This window comes from Anas platyrhynchos, chromosome Z, assembly GCF_047663525.1.
Source record: "Anas platyrhynchos isolate ZD024472 breed Pekin duck chromosome Z, IASCAAS_PekinDuck_T2T, whole genome shotgun sequence".
Taxonomy (NCBI): domain Eukaryota; kingdom Metazoa; phylum Chordata; class Aves; order Anseriformes; family Anatidae; genus Anas; species Anas platyrhynchos.
The window spans coordinates 40,622,100-40,645,897 of NC_092621.1; the positions used below are offsets into that span (position 1 = coordinate 40,622,100).

The window sequence follows — 23,798 nt, forward strand, 5'->3', positions numbered from 1 at the left end:
TATGTCAAAGCACTGGGAAGAAGAGCAGAAGGGTTAAAAGAACAGCCTGGACTGATAGCACAGAGTACCATTTCTAAGAGACAACACCCAGGACAATTTTCATAGCAGTAAAATCAGAGACTGCTTTTTTGTCAAGACCATTGGGCCTGCAATCTGACAGGAACAGTGGAAGACCCTGCAACCTAACATCAGGATAGTGGCAAAAGGGTTACAGCAAATCACATACACAATATTACATTCGATAACTTGCCAACAGAGCAAACATATGCTTCAAAGGAAAAACAACAGTAGCCTAGGCTTTATGAGATGGAAATAAGGCAAAGGGCCATCCAATAATAGCTACTGACTCCAAAATTGTACAAAGTCAAAATCACCAACATTGAATAACAAGCTTGCAGCAGTTTAAAATAAAATAAAATAAAATAAAATAAAATAAAATAAAATAAAATAAAATAAAATAAAATAAAATAAAATAAATAAAATAAAATAAAATAAAATAAATAAAATAAAATAAAATAAAATAAAATAAAATAAAATAAAATAAAATAAAAAAATAAAAAAAATAGAAGCATAATGAGGACCTGGTGGTCTTGCAGACTTTTCCTAAACAACTGCTCACGGTCAGAACACCATGTTCAAGTTGGTGTCCACCAGGACTGCCAGGCCATTTTCTGCTAGGCTGGGTAGCTCCCAGCACCTACAGCTGTTCTTCCCCAGGTGCAGCTCTTTGCACTTCTTGTTGAACTTCTCGAGGTTCTTGTCAGACCATTCCTCCAGCTTGTCCAGGTTTCTCTCGATGGAATCACAGAATCACAGAATATCCTGAGTTGGAAGGGACCCACAGGGATCACCGAGTCCAATTCCTGGCTCCACACAGGACCACCCAAAAATCAGACTCCATGTCTGAGAGCATTGTCCAAAGGCTTCTTGAACTCCAGCAGCTCAGTGCCATGACCACTGCCCTGGGCAGCCTGTCCCAGTGCCCGACCCCCCTCTGGGTGCAGACCCTTTCCCTAACCCCCAGCCTGACCCTCCCCTGTCCCAGCTCCATGCCGTCCCCTCGGGTCCTGTCGCTGTCCCCAGAGAGCAGAGCTCAGCGCCTGCCCCTCCGCTCCCCTCGTGAGGGAGCTGCATTTTTCTTGAGAAAAATGTTAAAATGCTCTAAGTGTTCAAAACATGGACTACTTAGGGACTACTGGAGAACAGAAAGATATTGACAGTTTATTATCAGCATGATTTTTGAGAATAAGGTTTCTGTGTTACTACTTACCTTGTATATGTAAATAGTTGTGCATATTGCACCAGTGTTGCCAGGGCTGAAAGCCATTAATTAGCACTCTGAAAACACAAGCTAAATTACTGGAAGATATGATTGCAAGGTGGTGAGGCACACAGAAGGCAGAGAAAAAAAAAAGAACTCTGACAACACTGACTGATGGGATTATGATGACCCAGAACTTTCACAGCTACACTGGGAAGCACTTACACTTGTCATAGCTACAGTTATAACAATAGTAAGATTTGCCAATGTCATCTGTGAGGTTTAGGGTATAAACAGGTCCCACATTACCACACACCAGAGGTTAACTGATAACAACATATTTAAATTGTAATTAAATTTTATTAGAAGGACTTGGAGAAAGACCATGAAAAACAAAACACAAGCTGAGATTCCTGAAGTCTTGCAGCACAGAACCATGGAATCACTTAGGTTGAAAAAGACCTCTAAGACCATCTGGTCCAGCCTTTAACCTAGCACTGCCAAGTCTACCACTAAACCATGTCCCTAAGCACCACATCTACACGTGTTTTGAAGACCTCCAGGGATGGTGACTCAACCACTTCCCTGGGCAGCCTGTTCCAATGCCTCACAGCCCTTGCAGTGAAGAAATTCTTCCTAATACCCAACTGAATCATCCCCTGGTGCAACTTAGAGCCATTTTCTTCATCTTATCATTTGGTGCTGGGGAGAAGAGACCAATCCCCACCTTGCTACAGCTTCTTGTAAGGTAATTGTAGAACATGATAATGTCTCCCTTGAGCCTTCTTTTCTCCAGGCTAAACAATGCCAGCTTCCTCAGCTGCTCCTCCTAAAATTTGTTCTCTAGACCCCTCACCAGCATCATTGCCCTTCTTTAGACATGCTGCTGCATCTCCATATCCTTCTTGTAGTGAGGGACCCAAAACTGAACACAGTATTTGAGGTGCAGCCTCACCAGAGCTGAGTACAGAAGGACAATCACTTCCCTAGACCTACTGGCCCCACTGTTTCTGATACAAGCCAGGATGCTGTTGGCCTTCTTGGCCACTTGAGCACACTGCTGGTTTGTGTTCAGCCAGCTATTGATCAATACTCCCACGTTCCTTCTCCGCCCGGCAGCTTTCCAGCCACTCTTCCCCCAGCTTGTAGGGTTGCGTGGGGTAGTTGTGCCCCAAGTACAGGACCTGGCACTTGGCCTTGCTCAACCTCATACAGTTGGCCTTGGCCTAGCACCCCAGCCTATCCAGATCCCTCCATACAGCCCTCCTACCATCAAGCATATCAACACTCACACCCAACTTGGTGTTGCCTGCAAACTTACTGGGGGTACCCTTGATCCACTCATCCAGATCATCGATAGCAATATTAAAGATAAATGGCCGCAGTACTGAGCACTGGGGGACTCCACTAGTGATTGGCCTCCAGCTGGATTTAACTCCATTCACCAAAACTCTTTGGGCCCAGCCACCTAGCCAGGTTTTCACCCAGTGAAGCCTTGAGCAGTCAGCCTCTCCAGGAGAATGCTGTGGGAAACAGTGTCAAAGCCTAACTGAAGTCTAGGTAGACTTCAGTCTTTCCCTCATTCACTGAGTGTGTCACCTTGTCATAGGAGATGAGTTTCGTCAAGCAGGACTCACCTTTCATAAACCTATGCTGACTGGGCCTGATCACCTGGTTGCCCTGTAGATGCTGCATGGTGGCACTCAGGATAATCTGCTTTGTAAGCTTCCCTGGCACCAAAGTCAGACTGACAGGCCTGTAGTTTCCTGGATCCTCCTTTCAGTCCTTCTTGTAAATGGCCATTGCATTTGATAGCTGACAGTTGACTGGGACTTCCCCTGACAGCCAGGACTGCTGATAAATGAGGGAAAGCAGCTTGTTGAGCACTTCTGCCAGCTCCCTCAGTACCCTTGGGTGGATCCCATCTGCCTCCATAGACTTGCATATGTCTAAGTAGCTTGGCAGGTTGCTAACCTTTTCCTTGTGGATTATGAGGGCTTCATTTTGCTCCCCATCCCTATCTACCAGCTCAGGAGACTGGGTACCCAGAGAATAACTGGTCTTTCTGCTGAAGACTGAGACAAAGAAGTCATTAAGTACCTCAGCCTTTTCCTCATCTCTTGGCATTACTTTTCCCTCCACATCCCATAAAGGATGGAGATTCCCCTTAGACCTCTTTTTCCTGTTTGTGCATTTGTAAAAACATTTTATTGTCTCTAACAGCAGTAGCCAGATTGAATTTACAAGCACTTCTTGTATATGAGATAGCTGTAATGAAGCCTGTTTCTGAGATCCAGTTTCAGCCCTAAATTATCAATACTCAAGTTTGATAAATCTTCATATCTTTCAAAGACTTTGCACTGAAAAGGTCTAAGAGCATTTATAAAGTTCCTCGCAGGTGAATTAAGAATCCATGGTTATCCTGTTCTAGCTCTTACGTGATGTCTCAGTGGCCAATGCTATGGGCCAGCCATCCAAAAGTCACCCAGACTTTAAAGTAATGGCAGTGCAAACTCACCAGTTTGAGAATTTAGGTAGACTGGGAGAATGATATATGGGACAGGTAGATGAGAGGACTGAACATCCATCATCTCTGATTGACTTCAATACAATGTCAAAAAGTATGTTAAACTGCTCATGATGGTTTCACAGTGAACGCATTTCTGCCCCAGAGCTTTTGGTTTCTGCCTAGCATATACAGTGGAATGAGACTACCTGTGAATTTGATTTTCAGGTAAGAGTACAGTCACAAATGAGACAGCAACTTGTATTTTTTTCCAGGAACAATACTCCTAGTATCAGCAAAGGAAGGACTGATATACATGAAGGTGAAGAGTAACATCAGGTGAAACAGAATTGCCTCAAATTTTGATTTTTAAAGAACAAGTAGAGAAGAATGAATGAAAAGGAAAAAAAATGTATGTGTATATAGTATAACTATGCAAAGTACTGTGAATTGAAACTGTCAAGGGTTTCCATGCACCCAGGGAATAAAGAAAAAACTTGGAACTGAAAAGAAATACTTCCAGTGATGGATTGAAGTTCTTTATTTCTGATTCATATATATATGTATGCATACAATGATATCAGATATCCTTGTATTGCTTAATCTATAATTTAAATCAGCATAGGTCTTTTAACAAAAAAAAAAAAAGCAACTATTGATTTGTATTTGATCTGAGCACTCTCATACATGGTAGAAAAAATTTTTATATAAAAGATTATAACTTTGTGATTACATGTACTATATTCCTTTTTCAACAAACTACTAATTAATTAATATTGATACATTATTGTTAATATGATATATAACTGCCATATCATAACATTAAAAAACTTTTTAAAATATATTAATAAGCAAAGACAACCACACCTTGTTCTTGCAATCATTTTTGCACCATCACACTGGTGATGTGACACCTGGCTTAAACAAACTCCTACCTTCTCAGGCTGCCATTATTAGTCTATCAACGTTAATCAAATTAATTCTTATGTAGCTTTGCTGTTTAGTGATTCTACACAAAGCCTTTAGAATGAAATTCACCTCTGGGCTGCCATCCAATGTTAAGTGGTATGTAATGTCTTCCAACCCATTTATGTCTCAAAGACATGAAAATTTGTGCTGAACTTCTGCTTTGTGGTGAACTTCTCTTTCAGCATACATTCCTCTCACATACAGCCTAACACAAGTCAACTTGTCCATTCTAGTGGCTTGAACTACAAGTTTACAGATGTGGTTTCATGCTATAAAATGCTCTTCTGATCTAGATCTAGCTTAATTAGCAACTGGAAGTTAATACAAATATTAATTTGTACATAAAGCAATATCCCCAATATTCTAAGTGACAGCACTTTTATAAGGCAGACACAAGCCAAGATTCAAATATCTGAGAACTGTGCAAACTATCAGATCCTAATGATGACAAGGTCTGGTTATAGAGCAGCAACAATGGTCAGCAGGATTAGGTCCTCCCTTGAATGTGAAAGTTAAGAGGAACTGACAGAAAGATGTGATAAAACAGGCTACCTAGAGTGACAGATACAATGCACCAGCTGACAGTAGAGAGAAGGATTACAGATGTGCAGATATTTCAGTTTTGTTGCTGGCAGATAAGTAAGCATTTGGCAACCTCTTGCCTTTCTGACAAATTTGTCAATCTTCATTACAGTAGCTGAGCAACTGCACACAGTGATGGATGCTTGCTCCCTTGCCTACAGACTTCCTCTTGCAAATTTAAGATACAAATTGACACAAATGGAAATGTGCAAACCACAGAACAAAATTATCAACCTTTTAAATGAAGGACGAAATACAATTTTCACTCTCCGTTTAGATCCTACTGAAAAATCAAGGCTTGTGCTGTCCTGACTTTTGCTTAAATTTCATTGCCCAAGCAAACTTTGCTTGTCTTCTGTTTAATTAAGTGGGACTGGAGTTAGTGCATACATAAAATGAAAATTATAACTTCTAAGGATTGCTAATTTACAGACAAGTAGAGAATCCACAGATGTAATTCTAGGGCACATGAAAATCTCTTGAAGATGGGAATAATATTTCAGAGAGCGCATAATTCTGTTACTTCCATTAGGACATCCCACAAGGTAGAGGAGTCAGCAGGTTTGGCAAATGCACACAATACGTTCATTGGGGGAAGAGAAAGCATTGGTCATACTCTTGACTTTTTAAAGCAGACAAGCAGAATTCACTCAAGTAATAATTTGCACTATCTTGCAAAAGATGGTCTGAGACACTGCAGTTATTTTCCATTTGAGTATCAGAACTTACTACAGAGTCTTTCATTGCAGTATGCAGGACAGCAGCAAACAATAAATACTTGCTTTTTTTTTTCTTCTTTTCATGTTTATACCGATATGTTTTATGATACAGACAACAAACTGCATTGTAATACTTATTTTTGATATTAGGCATACTTCAAATAATACTTTGACATATATTTCTAACAAATGATTGTGATTCCCAACTTTAAATTTATATATTTACCTTTCAGTCGTTAGTTGTTAGCAGAAAATACTAAGTGCATTTTTTTTTTGATATTCATAGCATTAGCCTTTGTGATTTCAGTTAGGATGCCATTCAAAGAGTCATAACTTTTTAAAAAAAAAAACACTACTAGAAAAGCATTAAAAAACAACAATAATAAAATAATTAAATTCAAAGCCTTTTAGAACATCTGACAAAATTTTACAGGATTTGCTACCTCTCTAAAAGCTATGCTTAAAATAAAGAAAAAAGTAAGTGATTAAAATTATTTTGTTAGTCATTTGTCCTCTATGAAGTGTCTTTAATAACTAATTATTATTTTTAGAGTATCAGGCCTTTCTGTGAGAAAATAAAAAGTTATTAGTGTTAAATGAAGATGGGAAGACTTTTCATACAGCAGAAACAAACACTTTAAGGAAAGTCCTGCATTGTTTCTAGAATTATTTTTTTTGAACAATAAGCCTGCTGCTGCTCTTTGAAACAACTAAGCTAACATTTATTGTAATAATAACAATTCAGTTATGCATAATGTTAATATGCTGAAGACTGGACTAAAACAAAAATCTACATCCTCATTGACTCATTCATGAGGCATACTGTTGGTAAAATATAATTTTAAACAGAAATTACACACATTTACAGAAACCAATGCTAGATGATATAGTGTTTCTAATGAAAACTCTATTTCTGAAAACAACAAATAGGTAGGTCCAAATTTTTGCTGTTTCCATGGCAACAGGATTGGCCCGTTTGGTCTTCTTAGATTGCAAAATGGTACCAAAAAAGTCATACCACAAACAAAATGAACCAAATTGCCTATTGCACACCATGGTCAAAGGAGTCTGGGTGACGAAAATCCAAGCATACTCTCTTCTTCAAATGTTTGGCAGTGATGCTTGTTATTTCAGGGTCATGTCAATGCTATATATTAAAAAAGAAACAAAAAAATACGAAAGAAAGGACATTAGTGGGATGGTACACATGGCCAGTCATTTCCACAATCCCGGCCTCCCGCAAAGTGTTGAGCATCTCATTTACTTAAATGCATCAGTGTCAAATAATTTACACAGATCCTACCTCACTTATGTAGAAAATACAGAATGTTGCTGCTTTCTTGAAACCTATTAACTACATGCACAGCAATTTCAATCTGAGTAGCATTGGACACCAGCCGTGGAAAGATCCACTGGTGGGATGTGACACCACAGTAGGGTAAGACATGGGTGCCTCTAAGAATATTTCTATGAGTATGGTTTTGGCATTTAGTGCAAACAAGTTATCAAATTCTTTGGAAGTATTCTTTAGAATAAGAAGTTGTCATCCCAAACATTGCATCAAGACACAATTTCCCTCTTGGAACACATAACTAAAAAACATCTTGAATATTTATGACCTCTGAAAGTCACTATCAGTTATAGAACACACAGAATTCTTCACAGTGGATTATTTTATAGCGAAACCTTTTTAGAAGTCACGGGGTAGTGGAAGATGTTAAACAAAACAGTATACAAAAGAGCATGACAATAGATACGAAAAAAAAAAACAACAGCAGGAGCAACCTAAGAGGTGGGCAGACTCCAGAGAGGTTTCAGCAGAAACCATACAGAGAAAACGGCTGTGTAAAACTGCTGTGATCATTGTGGAGATATTTACACAGGAAATCCTGAAGAAATTACACCAGAAGTGTGTGATACGACCACAGAAAAATTACTGACACTTCCGAAGGAAGATACATATTTATGCAGAGAAAATAAATGTCAGGAATTGACATTAATTCAGTCACGGCTATACTTGTTTAAGCTAAATACAATTTTTCTTCTCATATTGCTTTTTATAAGCTGCTCAGTGTCTTTTTGTGAAAAACAGAAAGTTTATTCAAGCCACCAAAAGGTTTACACCATAAATAGAGTCTTTAACAGGTTATTTATTTTTTCTTCTCATACTTTAAAAAAAACACAGTTCTCATATTGACTCATTACAGAATAAACTGTATCTGAGAAAAAAAATAAAAATGTTTAGAGATTTTATGTCAACAGCTCAGGAATCAAGAGTTTAATTGTTAATTCTAACCAGGTGTAACACTGTGGTAGTTTACTAAAGTATGACTTTATTTGAAAAAAAAAAAAAAAAGTGGCGAAAAAGCTCCATTTTGTTTATGCACCTGTTTTGCTGTATGTACTCTGGTTATTTGTTTGCTTACTTCAAGTGATGGGATCTTTTACCTAAGAGTCAGGTGAATGCTATTTCCTGAACAGTATTTCCATGTGAGACACCAGTGTGTTACTAAGTCACAGTCAGGTGGGCAGGGACAGCAAAGTCCACAATCACTACTCCCTGGTACACACTGGGCACAGTACACAGACTGCTGCAATGGCTACTCCACCTGACATGCTGTTCCAGCAAACACACAGTTTGTGCTCGTGTGACATGCTGTGGCTACAAACATCCTGCAGTGAGAACAGAGCAGGTTGCGTGCTTCAGTTACGGCATGACAGAGGAGCAGTTTGCCAGAGGAGACATGTTCCCATTTCCAAGGAAACCAGTCTGGCTTTGAAAGTGAAAGAAATTAAGAAATTGGAATTTATTTAGGCAAATAACTATGGAAAAAAGCTGAGATGCAGAAAAAGCAAAGAGAAGAAAGGCATCAAAAGGACAACCCAGAAGCTGAAGTCAAAGAGAAGACTCTTTAAACCTCTTGGTGAAAAGGGCAAGTGTACTGGGTCTGGCTGGGATGTTAACTTTCCCTGCAGCAGCCCATACAGTGAGGGAGCAGTTGTGGTGTTTATCTGCCTAGCACGGTAAAACCACCACAGTCTTTTGAGACTGCAAGATTATCACCCTTTGAGAAAAACCCATGTGATTATCTTCCCTCTGATCATGTTGCATGATTTCTGTCTTTCACATAACTTTTCTTTAAGTCTTCCACATAACCTGAAGATCCTCAGGCTAAGAACTGTATCTGTCTCTGAAAATTGTCAAGAACACTTCACACATCTGCAATGCAAATAGAAAAAATCTCAACTGCAGTGTTTTTTCTGCTTGCATGTATTGAATCAAGTTCCTGAAAATAAACAAAAGAGCATTTAGTTCTCCAGAAAGCTTTATGGAGTCTACCCAGTCTCTGTTCCTAGTAATATGGTGTGAAATAATGTTGAAAGAAAATGACAGTATTAGGCACAAATTCTTACTCCTGTTCCACTGAAGTGATTTCTGGATCATTTGAGAGGCAGCTAGTTCTGGGCACAAGGAAAAAAGAGGAAGCAGTAAACATTTCTTCTGTGTTTCTTTCTTTCTCTCTTCAAATATGAAATCTTATTTGGGGGATGTAGTAACTAACTGTAGTGAGTACCTTTGGTTGCACAAACACATAAATGCTGTTGACAGGAATCTAGTGAGCTTTGTGCCTACAACACCAATTAGTTTGTATAATAATTTTTTAAGATATTTCTTTAGGTTGGGGAAGCAAAACACACTACAGTGACTTCATACATCCAACAATAACAGTAATTAATGGTACCTCACATGAATGTTTAGTTCCCCTTTCACATGTTATGCTGCAGCCTGCCCTGTTTTAAATTGAAGGCTTAACAAGAAAACAGTTTTTTTTTTTTTTTTTTCCCCACAGTTTTCATTGCAGTATTATCCAATGTATTTGAAAATGTTTGAATAGAATAGATAGAAATTACATTTCAGGGTTGTGTGGGTCTTTTGTTTAACTCTTTTGTTTAACAAAATATCCAGGTGGTATCAGATAACTACTTATGTGAATTTATTGCTTCTGAGGCAATTTAATTGTTAGAATCAAAAAACGTTGGCAAGTGTTTTGGATATTTCTCTTTGGTCATTTTAAAAGCTTATCTCAGGAGAGCTTGTGAAAAATGTGTACCATAAATAAGGATAAAAAATTCTACAAAGAAGTTGAAAGATGAAAATTCTTAAGTATATAGGTTAAAGAAGAGTTAAAAGAAGGAGGCAGAAAAAAAATAAAAAAAAAACACCCTCTGGTTACAAAAATTGCAGGGAAAACGTCACACTTGATTCCCTTCTGTGGAATCCTGTATAAAGGACGCATGGAAAAAGTGCAAAGCATAAATGATCTCTAAGTTTAGTTTAGAGAATCAAGGACTGTGTCCTTCCAGTTAAAGATTTTTATGGCACTTCACACCATATTGCCTTAGCATCTTAAAGCCAAATTACAGTTGTGAGTTTAAAGTACCTGATCATCATCTGACACTGATTTATTAAGTTACCACAGGTGATACAATATTAACAAGTATTAATCCACTAGCCCTTCAAACCAACAGTGGAAAGAAAGAAGTTACTACTTGCCTTAACAGAGAATGTGATGTAATAACCATTGTTAACTTTGGAAATTGTAAAAAAAAAAATCATTTTCAAAAAGAATGATATGAACCTCCTAAGAATTATTAGAACCATGTGACACAGCAGATGAAGTAGAAAAATGCTTAATAAACCACTGTAATGGAGTAAAAAAGTGACTTCAATCCTCCCTGTGACTGTAGAACATTGCCAAAAAATAGCAATTTTTTTTTTTTTTTTTTTAAAGAGTGTGCTTACTTCTTTCTGTGACCCAGCTGTATAAAAGCAGGCTGCTTACAGTGAGAGGGGAAGTCAATTCACAGATGTGGAAACTTACACAATAATTAGAACTATGAACCGATTGTTGTACCAAACGTATTGCATTCAATCCATCCCTGTGAACCAAATAAATATAATGCCAGCATCCAGCTGAAAGCTATCTTACTTAGCTGTTTCTGAAGCTTCCCTCAGCTCTTCATCCAGTCTGCATGAGTAAAAGTTATTGATATAAAGAAACAAAGAAGCAAGCAGAGCATAAGAGAGAAGCAGAGCAATAGCAAAGCAAAGAACAAATAGAGTACATGCTTCTAAAATAGGTACCCAGTATTACGCACAAACCCTGAGGCTCTTCAGTTTACTATGATATTATTTATTTCTATTCTCAACCCAATCTTAATTTGCAACTCCTTTTAAAAATTATTTGGAGGCAGAAACATAAAAGCAGCAGGGATCTGAGGCATGCCCAGTGGACAGAGCTGAAAGCATTCAATTGCTCTATCAGATAGAATCAAAGTAGCTGCAGCCCGGGCCAAATCAAGGACATTTACAGTTGAGTAGGTTTTGTTTGCAAAGGAGGCTGATCTCAACAGCTTGAAGGGGAAAGTAGGATTCCACAACACTGGAAGGCCTCTCTCATTCAGCTATTGAGGTCACCTGTGGGTGAAAGGCTGTCACACAGATTCAGTCTGCTACGAGCAGTAGCGTGGGCTAGAAAGCAAGTTTTACCTCATTCTTCTCTTAATACACTTCTCTTCATCATACCTTACAAGATAAGAGTGGGTGAAGGAAGAGAAAAGACATGCAAGTTCATATGATACACCAGGCACATCATATCTCACTTCAGTAAAAAACTACCAGACAACAACACAATCCAAACCCTGGCATAAACCCACATACTTGCTACAGGTGGGGTTCCTCATAACCACAGTGGTATGTCTGTTCTTGCTGGTGGAGTAATTAGACTGCTGAACAGTGCATTTTGTATTATTTTGTTACAGTAATCCTCCTCAACCTGAAGCAGAAGGGAAGCTAACACCTGAATTCATCTCTGCTCTTCTCCCTTTGGCATGGGAGTAACCACTCACAGTGCCTTCAGTTCACACCCACTTCATATCACATCATGACATTTTGATAAAGCTTGCCACCAATGGGCACATTTGTCACATTTTGATTTTTGTCTTCAGCAAAATCATGATCACTCATCTGGCTGCTGATGACAAAACACAGGCAGTTTGCTAAAATTTCTTAAGCTCTGAATCCTAGTCTCCACAGACCAGTGCTGTGATTATTTCACCTTTGGTTTCTGAGGTGAATGGACTTTATAGGGAAGAAAAGAAGTGTGTAACACAGGATGCGTGCACTGCTATAGACAGTGTAACAGTGAAACACAGCAAGGAATGCAAATAGAGAAATACACTGGAGTATTAGGTTAAGGTCTGTATTAAAGAGGACAATTAAAACTGTTTATGGAAATCAAAAGAGAGAGGACAGGAATCAGGGAGAGAGGGAGGCTGAAGGAACTGTAGGGACGTTAAAACATCTTGGTCATCTCTTACCAGGTGACCAATGACCTCTGCGTTCTACTTTCCTTGTACTTCTACTTTTTTACTCCACTTCTAAGACAGTCACAAAACCAAACAAATTTGAGTGAAAGTCCCTCTCACACCTGATTTCATGACTATAATTTACTATTTTTACAAGTGCCGTGCAGACCTGAGCTTCACACTTCCTCCCTGGATTGACGCCTCAAGAATCAGAGCAATCACCAGTCTGATGAAGAGCTCATTATGCTGCTTTCACCTCTGTGAGGCAGGTGTGAAAACTCCTGCCTGGGCTGAAGAGATCTGTGACAGCTCCAAAATAAGTGTTCTTCATACCAAGTCACTGATAAACCATAAGGAAAATACAATCATACTTGTCTATTTACTCACCAAAACAGAACGCTTGCCTGTTCAAAACCTAGTATATTTAATAAAAAGAAGAAAAGCAATACAGTCCCCAGCAGCAAATCTTTGTAATAATGACTAACATGAAAACCATAATAGGTTTCAAAGGTTTTCAGTCTAGGTATACCACTTCAGTTTGTTTTGATATCTGAAAAAAAAAAGCCAGCTCAGCTGAGTAATTGAAATTAACTTCCTTCCTTCAGAAATACTTGCATTTAGAAAAACTTTAAACATAAGAGGCAAGAACTGAGCCATTGTTTTTCAGTGGCTTTGTTTGAAACATCAGAGATCAACAAGAAAATGAATGGCCCATCTGGGTTGCCAGTGTCTTTTGAACAAGATTATCTCTGAATTATGGTTTCAGTTCAAAGCTCTGTGTTGCTAAAACTTAACACTTCTACTTAAACATTGGTAAAAGTTATGCAAAGACGTAGTACACAAGTAAGCTGATAACTAACTGTAGAAGGGTCAAACTTTCCTATTTTTTTTCTGAGTTACAGTTAGCGAATAAACAGTCTGTTCCAACCCAGATTATAGACGTGATTAAAGGACTATGAGCCTGAAATCTTGTCTTCATTTTACCAGTAGTATTATTTGGTCCAATACAAAACTTTCCTCTTTCTATAAGCTTTGGTTCCCCTACGATTGCATATTTATTGCGCTTTGTGTTTCATCAACACAGCGTTTTCCTTCTTCAGGGTTTAATAGTGGAGTTTTTTTTGTGGAACAACACATAAGCATTTGTCACAGAAACGGGTAGAGGTTTTCTATTTTTCTTATAGATGCTGAAACACTGTTACTAGTTTGTGAAAATACTTTCTCTTAGACCAAGTACATTCTGTCTCTACACCACTTACTTGACGATACTATCCGGTATGTGCACGTATTCCATTGGAATCATCTCACGAAGCTCTGCCAACGTGTTGACGTACTGTATTTTACTACTGAACTTAGAGCTGAAACACAGAAACAACATATGTCAATTGACTTTCCTCCTAAGTTTGACTGACCATATGCATACCTGAGGCCTAGTTAGACTGAAATCAAGACTAGACTTTTTTTTTTTTTTTTTTTTTTTTTTTTTTTTGTTCTTTGGCTAGGTTAGATGACAGTATTTAGGACAGTATTATAAAATTGCAATGCCTACATACTGGGCAATGAGATTAGTTCTGCAGTTAGGAGATGTATTAAAATTACAAAAAGAACCAAATCCTCTGCAGCACACATACATTTAAAGAAAAGATGGAAAACATTCACTTAAGGTGATCATGACAAATTAACATTTATATTTAGCTATGATTCTCAAACATAATACAGCTGAACATCCACATTTGTTTAGATGAGTACAGATCTGATTGGGTATGTGTGTGCCTATTCTTACTGCAGTGGCTGAAATACTTCCCTTGTTTAGTTCAGCTGTGCATAACGATCATTTATTGTGTTTGAGAAATGAACACTGAGAAAAAGGCTAAGGGTGTTGAGAAAGCATACTTTAAAAATATAAACTACTCGCTTATTTAACCTGAATTATTTAATATGTATTAGCTTAAGTGAAATCTCTCCTTCTCGTTTGACTCATAAAGCAATCATCCAAATCCAGCTCTGGTTTCATTTATATAGTCTTTCAACATCAGTAACAGTGACAGATTGAGCATAAATTTTCTTAAGTGTTAGGCCATGTAAAACACGATATATATTTTCTTATTCGCTGATGATTTGAGGTTATGACCAGACAATGTGAAGCATCTGAAATAGCTCTGAGCAAAAGGTTACTTCCCCTCACATTACCATACATACCTTCTTATGAAGGTAAAGTGAGACAGCTAAAACAAGAATACATGAAGGTACTGTGAATAGTTAAGGTCATCCACTTTCATTTCTCTTTGTACTGTCATTCAGCACACACAGTGGAGCATGCCAATGGTTATGTTTTAAGATGAGCAAATCACCCATAATTGTCCAACGAAAGACATAGTAACAGATGGATAATTCTTAGCATTTTATCCAAAATGTAACCATAGTCTGGACCATCTGAACTGCCAACTATAGTAAGTTGGCAAGCTGGAAACCAATCAGAAGCTTCTACAGACTGAAATAAAACCAGAACCAAAAACAACAAAGAAAAAAAGGAGGAGGAGAAGGAGGAGAAGGAGGAGAAGGAGGAGAAGGAGGAGAAGGAGGAGAAGGAGGAGAAGGAGGAGAAGGAGGAGAAGGAGGAGAAGGAGAAGGAGAAGGAGAAGGAGAAGGAGAAGGAGAAGGAGAAGGAGAAGGAGAAGGAGAAGGAGAAGGAGAAGGAGAAGGAGAAGGAGGAGGAGGAGGAGGAGGAGGAGGAGGAGGAGGAGGAGGAGGAGAAGAAAAAACTCTCAGTGATTTGACTGTCCCTTGCCGTTTTGCTGTCTTTTAGTTTCTTGATTCCTACTGGTTTGCCCTGTATCTCAGCTGAAATAGAATTAAAATTAAGTGGCTTAGCTATCTTACTATCTTGGGACCTTCTCTCCTTGCCTTGGGAGCAATTCATTTCTTACTCTAAAATTCCCACAGTACATGTCAGTAGTTCAGTGAACAGCTCTGGGCTAGCGAACTATGATATAGCCATTGGACTTCAGTCTAATCAAGTTTCTTTCTCCTTACATAGTGATTTTTACTGAATTAACTGTCTCTTTTTATGCCTTCCAGTTTTTTTACTCATCTCTCTCACACTGCTCTTCTGTCCTCAGAGAGGGGTTCAGCTTTCTTACATCCTCAACTCATCTTCCAAGTTGATGAATAGAAACCAAGTTGAAAATGAGTCAGCAACGTGCCCTTGCCTCTAAGAAGGCTAATGGTGTTCTTGGCTTCGTTAGGTAAAGTATCACTAGCAGATCAAAAAAGGTGATCCTTCCCCTCTACTCACCATTGGTGAGGCCTCATGTGGAGTTCTGGGCCCCCTAGTACAAGAGAGACATGGACATACTGGAAGGAGTACAACAGATGGTGACCAAATGATTGAGGTGCTGGATGATGAGGAGTCTGAATAACCTCTCTTATGAGAAGGGGCTGAGAGAACTGGGACTGTTCAGCCTTCAGAAGAGGAGGCTCAGGGGGGGGATCTCATTGATGTCTATAAATACTTGAAGGGAGGATGCAAGTAAAACGGAGCCAGGCTTGTTTTATTGGTGCCCAATGATAGGACAAGGGGCAATGGACACAAACTGGAACACAAGAGGGTATGACTAAACTTCTTCACTGTGAGGGTGATGGAGCACTGGCACAGGTTTCCCAGAAAGGTAGTGAAGTATCCCTCCGCGGAGATCTTCAAGAACTGCCTGGACATGGTCCAGGGTAACCTGCTGTAGGTGGTCCTACTTGAGCAGAGGTGGTTGGATCAGATGGCCTCCAGAGCTCCCTTCAAGCCTTAACCACTCTGTGATTTTACCAAGTCACATTGGCCTTATGCCTTGCACACCTTTTTTCAGCTCCCATTTGCACTTCACTTTCTTCTGCTTCTGACTGAGACTCAATCTACCTTTTGGCTGAAATGGAGATTTGTAACTGGTCTCTATTGTATCTAGTTATGGACTGTTAACTTTGTTTGTCAAACTGTTTAGAGTGAACTTTATCACCAGTTTGGAAGTACAAAATGTGTGGCTGCTCCTGGCCATCTCAAATAAATGACTCATGAATTCAAACAGGTGGGGCATATTTGATTTTACTGTCTACTCTTTTATCTGGAGCAAATAGTAAGCCAACTGAAACATCTCAGACACCAACTGCATCTAACTGAATCCCCTGTTATTACTGTTGATAATTCCAGGTGCTGGTTCCTGTGTTATTCTAGTATTTTCAATTGTCACTTTCTACTTGGTATTGAAGTTGTCACATGTGAAAGAAGAATCGCTGTTATGATTGCCTGTTGCGATTAAGCAGCAGTGCGAGCAGTCATTTTCTTCTCCATCCCACGGTTACCCTGTCAGGACAGCGCACCTTGTGACAGACACTTTCAGCGTTCTCATCTGTATTCTTGGGGTAGACGTCTCTGCTGTCTCTCATGTGTAATTCTCTGTGTGGCTTCTGTACACAAGATGCGACTCCTCCTATTTGAAGCAACTCTTTCTCATGCCTGTCCGTGTGCTCTCCTGATCTCAGTGTTCCAGCTGTATACTTGTCCATCTTCTTCAAAAATTTTTGAGGTCTTCTGTATCTAACATGTCTTTGTTTTTTACCAATCAAAGTATTTTTGGTGGCAGAAAACCTTTTATTTGGAACCAGGTCTCCTACACTTTCAAATAGCTCAGGGCAGTCCCCTTGAATGAGCAGCAACTAACTCTTTTAAAACCAGAACTATAGCTTAATCTTGTTCTGTAGTCATCGTTTTTTACAATGGACTATCACCATATATAGACCCCCTTCCTACAAGCCTTTAAATAGGCTCAGAACAAAACAATTTTAAATAACTTATTTACCAATTCTTCATATACATATTGTACACAACTGCATTCCCACACAAATCAACTTTTTTTTTCCCCACTCACTTTAGGGAAGTCAACTTTAACTGTCAAAATCATCCCAGCACAGATCAGTGAGAGATTAACAGCCATTTCTGTTGATTTAGGGTGCTTCTGTATTCTTAGGGACATAGCATTAAACCAGTATTCACTACATACCTTATAAAAGGTCGTGTCACAGCCAGGATTGTCCTGATAAACCATGATGGATGGACAATTATGAATGATTTCAAATTCTTCCTCAATCTAAGAAAAAGAAAATCAACAGTTCATTAAGAAAGTAAGAAAATACAAAACATACACAGAAATCATATACACTGAACACTGTCATACAGGGGAGCAACAGAAATGGACAATGTTTAAAATAATAGGTGTGGATCACAAAGGAAAATACTACCCACCGTCGATCAATCATCTGGTAACATTTTTTCATCCAACCAAGTCCAGGCATCCTCCTCCTTGGTGTTGCTCCATTCAAGTATACAATCATATAGTCTTCTGCTACCATCAGCTCTAAGGTACTGATTACATAACTGATAAGAGAACAGAAGTCAGTATGTATTTTAAATTATTGATTTAAAAACACAATAAAAATCAGTCTACTAGGAATGTATCAAGGCCAACCAAGATACATGCCAACTGTCTTATGGCAAGACAGTGTTTTATTTTCTTTTAAACCAAGAGCAGACTTTCAGAACTGGTCTTCATACTACCTACCTCTAGAATTATGACTAGAAAACCACAATTCTAACTGTTGAGAAATGTGTCTTCATTATTAATTATCATGTTTGTTCAATGCAAAAATAATAAGGGTCAGGATAAGATACTTTTCTACAATTATTATGACCTTCAGATTACTGCTGCTGAATCTGTGACTGCAAGCTATAAATCTTTTGAATCTCAAAGCTAATAGAACTTGACTATCAACCTGCCTTCCAAGGGGACAGTGCACTCCATGCCATTACTTCATTTTGTGATCAAAACGTTTCAAACAGTCATTAAATTTTTCAGCTCTGCATTGAGACAGACTATCCCCCCCAGGGCCAAATTCACCTAGAAGAAGCTGGGTAGTCAGTCAAACGAAAGGGTAGCTTTAAATTCTTGGCCAGGACTATACACATGGATGCTTTGCTCAGGTTTAGTAATCCCTGCCTCACCTGGGAGCTCTTCATCACCAGAATGTTTAAATTGTTCTCTCTGCCTTCCAGCCCCAAGGCATGTCTGCCTAAAAACTACAGTGAAAAATTACTGAGTCACACCTTAGAAAACTGAATGCCTGAGAGTTCTACCTACAAAAGGCAGCTCTATCCTGGAGCATAATGGCCCCTTTCACAGGTGTATGTGCATGACTCATGATCTAATCTGACCCTTAAATTCCTCACAATGCAGTTTCTTTAAACAAGAGCAGAAAATCTAGTTCTCACAAAAGAGAGTGGCATTTTAACTGGACAGAAAATAGGCAGCAACTGAGTATCTAAGAGGGCAGCCGTTAATCACAAACTAGAGGTAGATCTAGATCAGAATCATGCTACACAAAAAAACAAAACAAAACAAAACTCTGAAGATATTTAATAATTTGCATGTCTCTCCAGACCCCTGTATATAGTAAACAGTAAAATTAAAAAAATAATCCTATCAGTTACTGGGTATGTTGCAAACTGTCGAGCTCCCTCTTACTTCAATGCAACTAATAGGCCTACATGTAAAAGACAGGGATGATATGACTTTTGTTTTCTGGTTCTTGTTGTGTTAAAAAGAATCAAGAATCTCAGCCTTAAAATTAGCTGAAGCCAGTCTGAACTCCCTGTTAAACTACCACTCCAGAAAAAGACTGAGACATAGAATGGACTTTGGCAATATCCCCAAGTGATGTGGAAAAGTCTCTTTAGGCTTGAAAACACTTTCTCTACCAAGTCCATTTACCATCAACTCTACCTGTGAACAAAGGTTTTGGGTGATGTCAGAGAACAGCTGTTTAATGTCAGTCACTGTTGCCCTCAGCTTTGTGCCCTATTAACTTAAAACCTCTGCAGTAACTCTTCCCATCTAAACCACTGGGCTTTGCGTAAATCAGTTACTGTAGACGACATGGGGGACTTAAAAGGCTTTACCAGCCGAACTCCAGCAGTTGGTCTGACCTGGAACAAAAGCAATCTCATTTTTCACATGTAGACACAACGCTGAAGGCTTTGCCTGTCACCATGGGCATCTTCAAGGACTGGAGTTTTACAGAGAGTGGGTCTGGGCTCTTGCTGCAAGGTTTTGTGCCTTGTAAGCTGCAGATGGTGAAGGCCAGGCCTCCGCTGGCTGCTGAACTGACATACTGGGTATTAGCATAAAGAACTCTGGAATGATTGATTTTTCAGCAGCTGTAAGTGGAACTAGCTGGTGGCACTTGGGGGAGTTGCTGCCTTCACAGTTTTTGGCTGCCAAATGTAGTTGCTACTAGCAGTAATTTCACTGTGATAAATGTGGGTTTATTTGGTCAAATTTGTGTCCTGTCCAAGAGACACCACTTATAACTGAATCAGAAGCAGCTGGAGTCAGAAAAAAACACTTTGCACTGTTTGTGCCAGCAACTGCCATTTATCCTGTATTTTTCAAACAAGTGTCAGAAAATGGTCCTGTGACTCCTGAACACAGACACAGCATATATTAAAAATATCATATACAATGATGTATCATGGCAGTGTATAATAAAAAATGAAGAGTGAAAGGCAGTCTGGTGGTCGCAGGCCCTGCTGATTGCTCTCTGTAAGGACTGGAAATCGCTAGTGAAACAGTGGGATGATTGTGAGTACAAGAAGCTGAAGACACTGTATTCCTTATCTTTCATGGAGATACTACAGTCAAATACACCTTAATTTGGGAGGGTGACTGGGTAAGGAATAGTACAGTAATACACCACTGAGCAGTTTATCTAAAACTGCTATTTTGCTATTTTCAGATTGCTCCCCTTCTAATGACCCATGTTACCTCTTCATTAAAGACAGGTTATCTCTCACTACACAATTTTGAGAAGACTCTGTCACATTGTTCACATATCACTCACAGGAAAAGATTTTCCATGACATAGTTGTAATCAGTTCGGCTGCTGTCTGGCAAGAAGCATGCAGCAAACACAATGATAGCATTCAGACCATCACCATAGTATCCTGTGGAACAAACAAAAACACATTTTTATTTTTGTCAAAGGCTCTTACCAAGATAAATTTAGAAAGAAATCTCTAAGTCCTGGAATAGTTAGATAATGTCTCCTGCTGAAGAAGACAGAAAATGAATGAATGATCATCAAGTAATAAGTAGGATAGTGAGTTATGTTGAATTCCTGGAAAACATGCTCAGCATAACTAAGAGTAAACATTTTACCAGCAAAAAAAGCCTCATTCTACTTTGTAAGGAATGCAATTCTATCTGAACTCCTGGTTCATTACATCTCTATTGCACTTGTGTGCTCACCTTAGCCTGAGGAATAAGTTGCTAAAGAAAATAGCAACTTAATAGCAGGATGACAAAGATTTGTCATCCTGCATCTTTTGAACGATGTCTCCCAAGGTCTCACAATCCAGTTTCATTTGTCTTGTGCAGCTCCAAAGGCATCAGGATATTACAGTTATGACTGCATGACACTATACCTCAAAAGCTCCTAAGGATCAGTTAAATTATTTGCTGCAAGTTTTGTATAAAATATTTATTTACTGTGGATACTCCAATTGTCCAATACCAATCAATCAATCAATACAATATCAATCTTCTTCACAATCTTTTGCAGTCCCTACAGATTTCTGTTACAAAATACATATAAAGTACTCCTGCATTTCAGATAAAAGTCTGGGATTTATTTAAAAGATACGTGCAATTAGGAGGCAATTTATAAAGATTTGGGAGAAATGGTTGCATGTAAATACTACTAGAGACACACGGAGATCAAGGCTGTTTATGTTGAGAGGAAGATTGAAAGGCTTTCAAAAGAGGCTGGGAGAAACTAACCGTGAAGGAGACAATGTTTGTGGAGGAAACCCTGAATTTCCCTAGGAGATAGGAACACATTCCTGACAAAATTCAGGATAATGCCAGCATCCACGCTGCACTTTCCTAAAGAGATTTTAGGACTTTTACACTTTTTTTTTTTTTTTTTTTTTTTGCATGTTAGTGAGCAGTATGCTAGCCTAACTCAAATACTTGCAGTATTTCCTGTATTGTACCCAGCAGCAGAGTAAAACAGAATTCCTTATGGAAAGGATGGAAAGGCAGGGATCACATGTAATCCATGTGTGAACCAGAGAGCAGCTGAGGGACTAGTTTTTCTTCTCCTTTCTCATTCAGCACCTAAAGTGAGTCTCACATAGATGAAGTAAGGAAAGCTAGAAGACATTTATATCAAGGAATCCATTTTTATGTGGCTTTGGAAAATGCACAATCCCTGACAAAATGGATGCTTCAAGACACATGAGCTCTTCCATGCTGAGAAAAATCACAGCTGACTAATCTCAGTACTATGCCAGCCATAAAGACATGCACAGAAGTGCTCTTCATTCATGGCCCTCAGGTGTTCCTTAAAGGACTGAAAAACACCACTGCTTTCCCATTTATGGTGTGTGGGGGGGTGGGTAAGCCTCTGAGGCATGTCAGGAGTCTCTTGCTTTAAGCCATATTACTTCATATCAAGGCTTTTCAAAGCAGCTTGTTGAAGGATCATGCTGGACTTCCTTCTTGCAGAATTTGATTTGGTGGGTTTGACTAAATATAATGAATTGGGTAAACTGACAGTGTTTATTTGTTTTGTCTACATCAAATTGAGAATGCTAGCCTAGACCTCATCCACTGAGGAAGAGTTTGTACACTGCAGGAGGCTTGCCATCATTAGTCTAAACTCCCTCCATGATTCTGGCATGGAAGGGATATTCCAGTTCTGTATAGTAATCTTCCTCTGGCTCCCAAGATCCAAGGGCTTGCTGATCTACAGATGGGCTTGCAGAGCTAGAGAAGCCACCATACAACAGCAGCCCAGCATTTGTCTGTCCACTGTCCTCTGCAATACCACGCTGTGCCGTTCTCCTTGCTTTTGGAGAACACAGGCAGGCAAAAGAACTCAGGATTAGGGAGCGAATTTAAGCCAAATGACTATGTGGATATAACCAGGTTAAGGCACATGACATAGCATGGTATGGCAAAACTCCAACTCATGTTGCGATCCAGTAACATGAAGCTATTGTTATAAATATGGCTGACTTTGGAAAACTCAAGCTCAAATTCAGAGAGTAGCATCGCATTCTCTAGCACAGATATACACAAGGAGGGGGGACAAAACTCCTCTTTTCAGCTCCTCCACCTTGGTGTGAAGAGATCGTTGTGAAGGAAACATTTGTTTCTTCTCAAAAGAAACAAATTAAAAACAACTCCACCTCCCACACTCACCACTTAATCTGAGTCTCTGATATATTTTCTTATTCTCAGATAGACCCACACATTTTCAAAGAGAAAACATTAAATTAATCTAGCCTACTCTAGCCTATCCTCAAATAAATCATTATAGAGTAAGACATTATTTTTTCCCTTTGCTTTAGAAATAGAGATGGGATTTTCCTCCTTATACCAAAAAAATCCTTAAAAGATTTTCCACGACAACTTACATTATGCTGCCACAAAGCAGTTTGCCCAACTGGCTCAGAAGTTTGGCACCAGGAGTTTACCCACCTGTAACAACTACCCAAGCTGTCAAGTTTTCTCACAACCCATACATTAAAATTATTTAAATTCTATACCTTCAGTGAAGAGCTCTGCCACTTCACAAACACAGAATTTAATACCAGTTCTTAATCACTATGATATGATTAGATTTCAGGCAAAAATTCCAATTAGGCCAGTGGAAGGCTAAAATTTACTGTTCATGCTCATTCTTTATCTTTGGCAATGGCTAAGTTACTGAGCAGCATCCAATTTAAGGTAAAGGAAACTCAGTGTTCTTTACCTTAGATTTGACTGATCTAAAAAAAAATGAGATGTCAGACATGTAAAAATCTGTCAAAAAATATACTGAAAAAAATAGCAAGTGAAATAAATCATAATATAGAATGGTTTGGGTTGGAAAGGACATTAATGATCATCTAATTCCAACCCCCCTGCCATGGGCAGGAACACTAGACCAGATCAAAGCCCCATCCAACACCTTCCACTAGACCAGTTTGTTCAAAACCCCATCCAACCTGGTCTTGTTACCTTGGGAAACGGGGAATATGCATCATGGAATTACTACAGAGTTATTACTCCAAATAAAAAGGATAGCATTTCCAAAATAAGGGCTCAAAGAAAGGTTTTGTCTTCTGGTAAGAGCAACTGCAACAAACCACTGGCACAAAGAATCCATGTTTTGGTAACTTGTCAGATCTGGCAACCTAATTTAATAATTTCATTCAAAAAGAGGATAAACCGAAGTTGAAGGCAAATATTAAATCAGTACGAGATCATTCACACCTGCTACCTCACTCCTTATTGCAGAGACATAT

General features: G+C 38.9%; 1 protein-coding gene across 5 annotated transcripts in view; it reads right to left on the minus strand.

The window, feature by feature from the left end:
* Positions 1-4,290: 4,290 nt before the first annotated feature.
* PRUNE2 (prune homolog 2 with BCH domain) overlaps positions 4,291-23,798 on the minus strand; it is a 136,868-nt gene continuing 117,360 nt past the window's right edge. For 2 of the 5 annotated variants that reach the window (XM_038170410.2, XM_072030920.1), the window contains 7 exons: positions 20,345-20,447; positions 17,694-17,825; positions 17,452-17,538; positions 13,666-13,764; positions 11,589-11,624; positions 9,452-9,499; positions 4,291-7,184 (listed from right to left, as the gene is read on the minus strand). In XM_038170410.2, the coding sequence (XP_038026338.1) occupies positions 7,163-7,184; positions 9,452-9,499; positions 11,589-11,624; positions 13,666-13,764; positions 17,452-17,538; positions 17,694-17,825; positions 20,345-20,447 (527 nt within the window). In that variant the 3' untranslated portion in view covers positions 4,291-7,162. Of the gene's footprint in view, positions 7,185-9,451; positions 9,500-11,028; positions 11,068-11,588; positions 11,625-13,665; positions 13,765-17,451; positions 17,539-17,693; positions 17,826-20,344; positions 20,448-23,798 lie in introns of all 5 variants that reach the window. The other 3 variants (XM_038170408.2, XM_038170409.2, XM_038170411.2) reach the window with 3 other exon arrangements.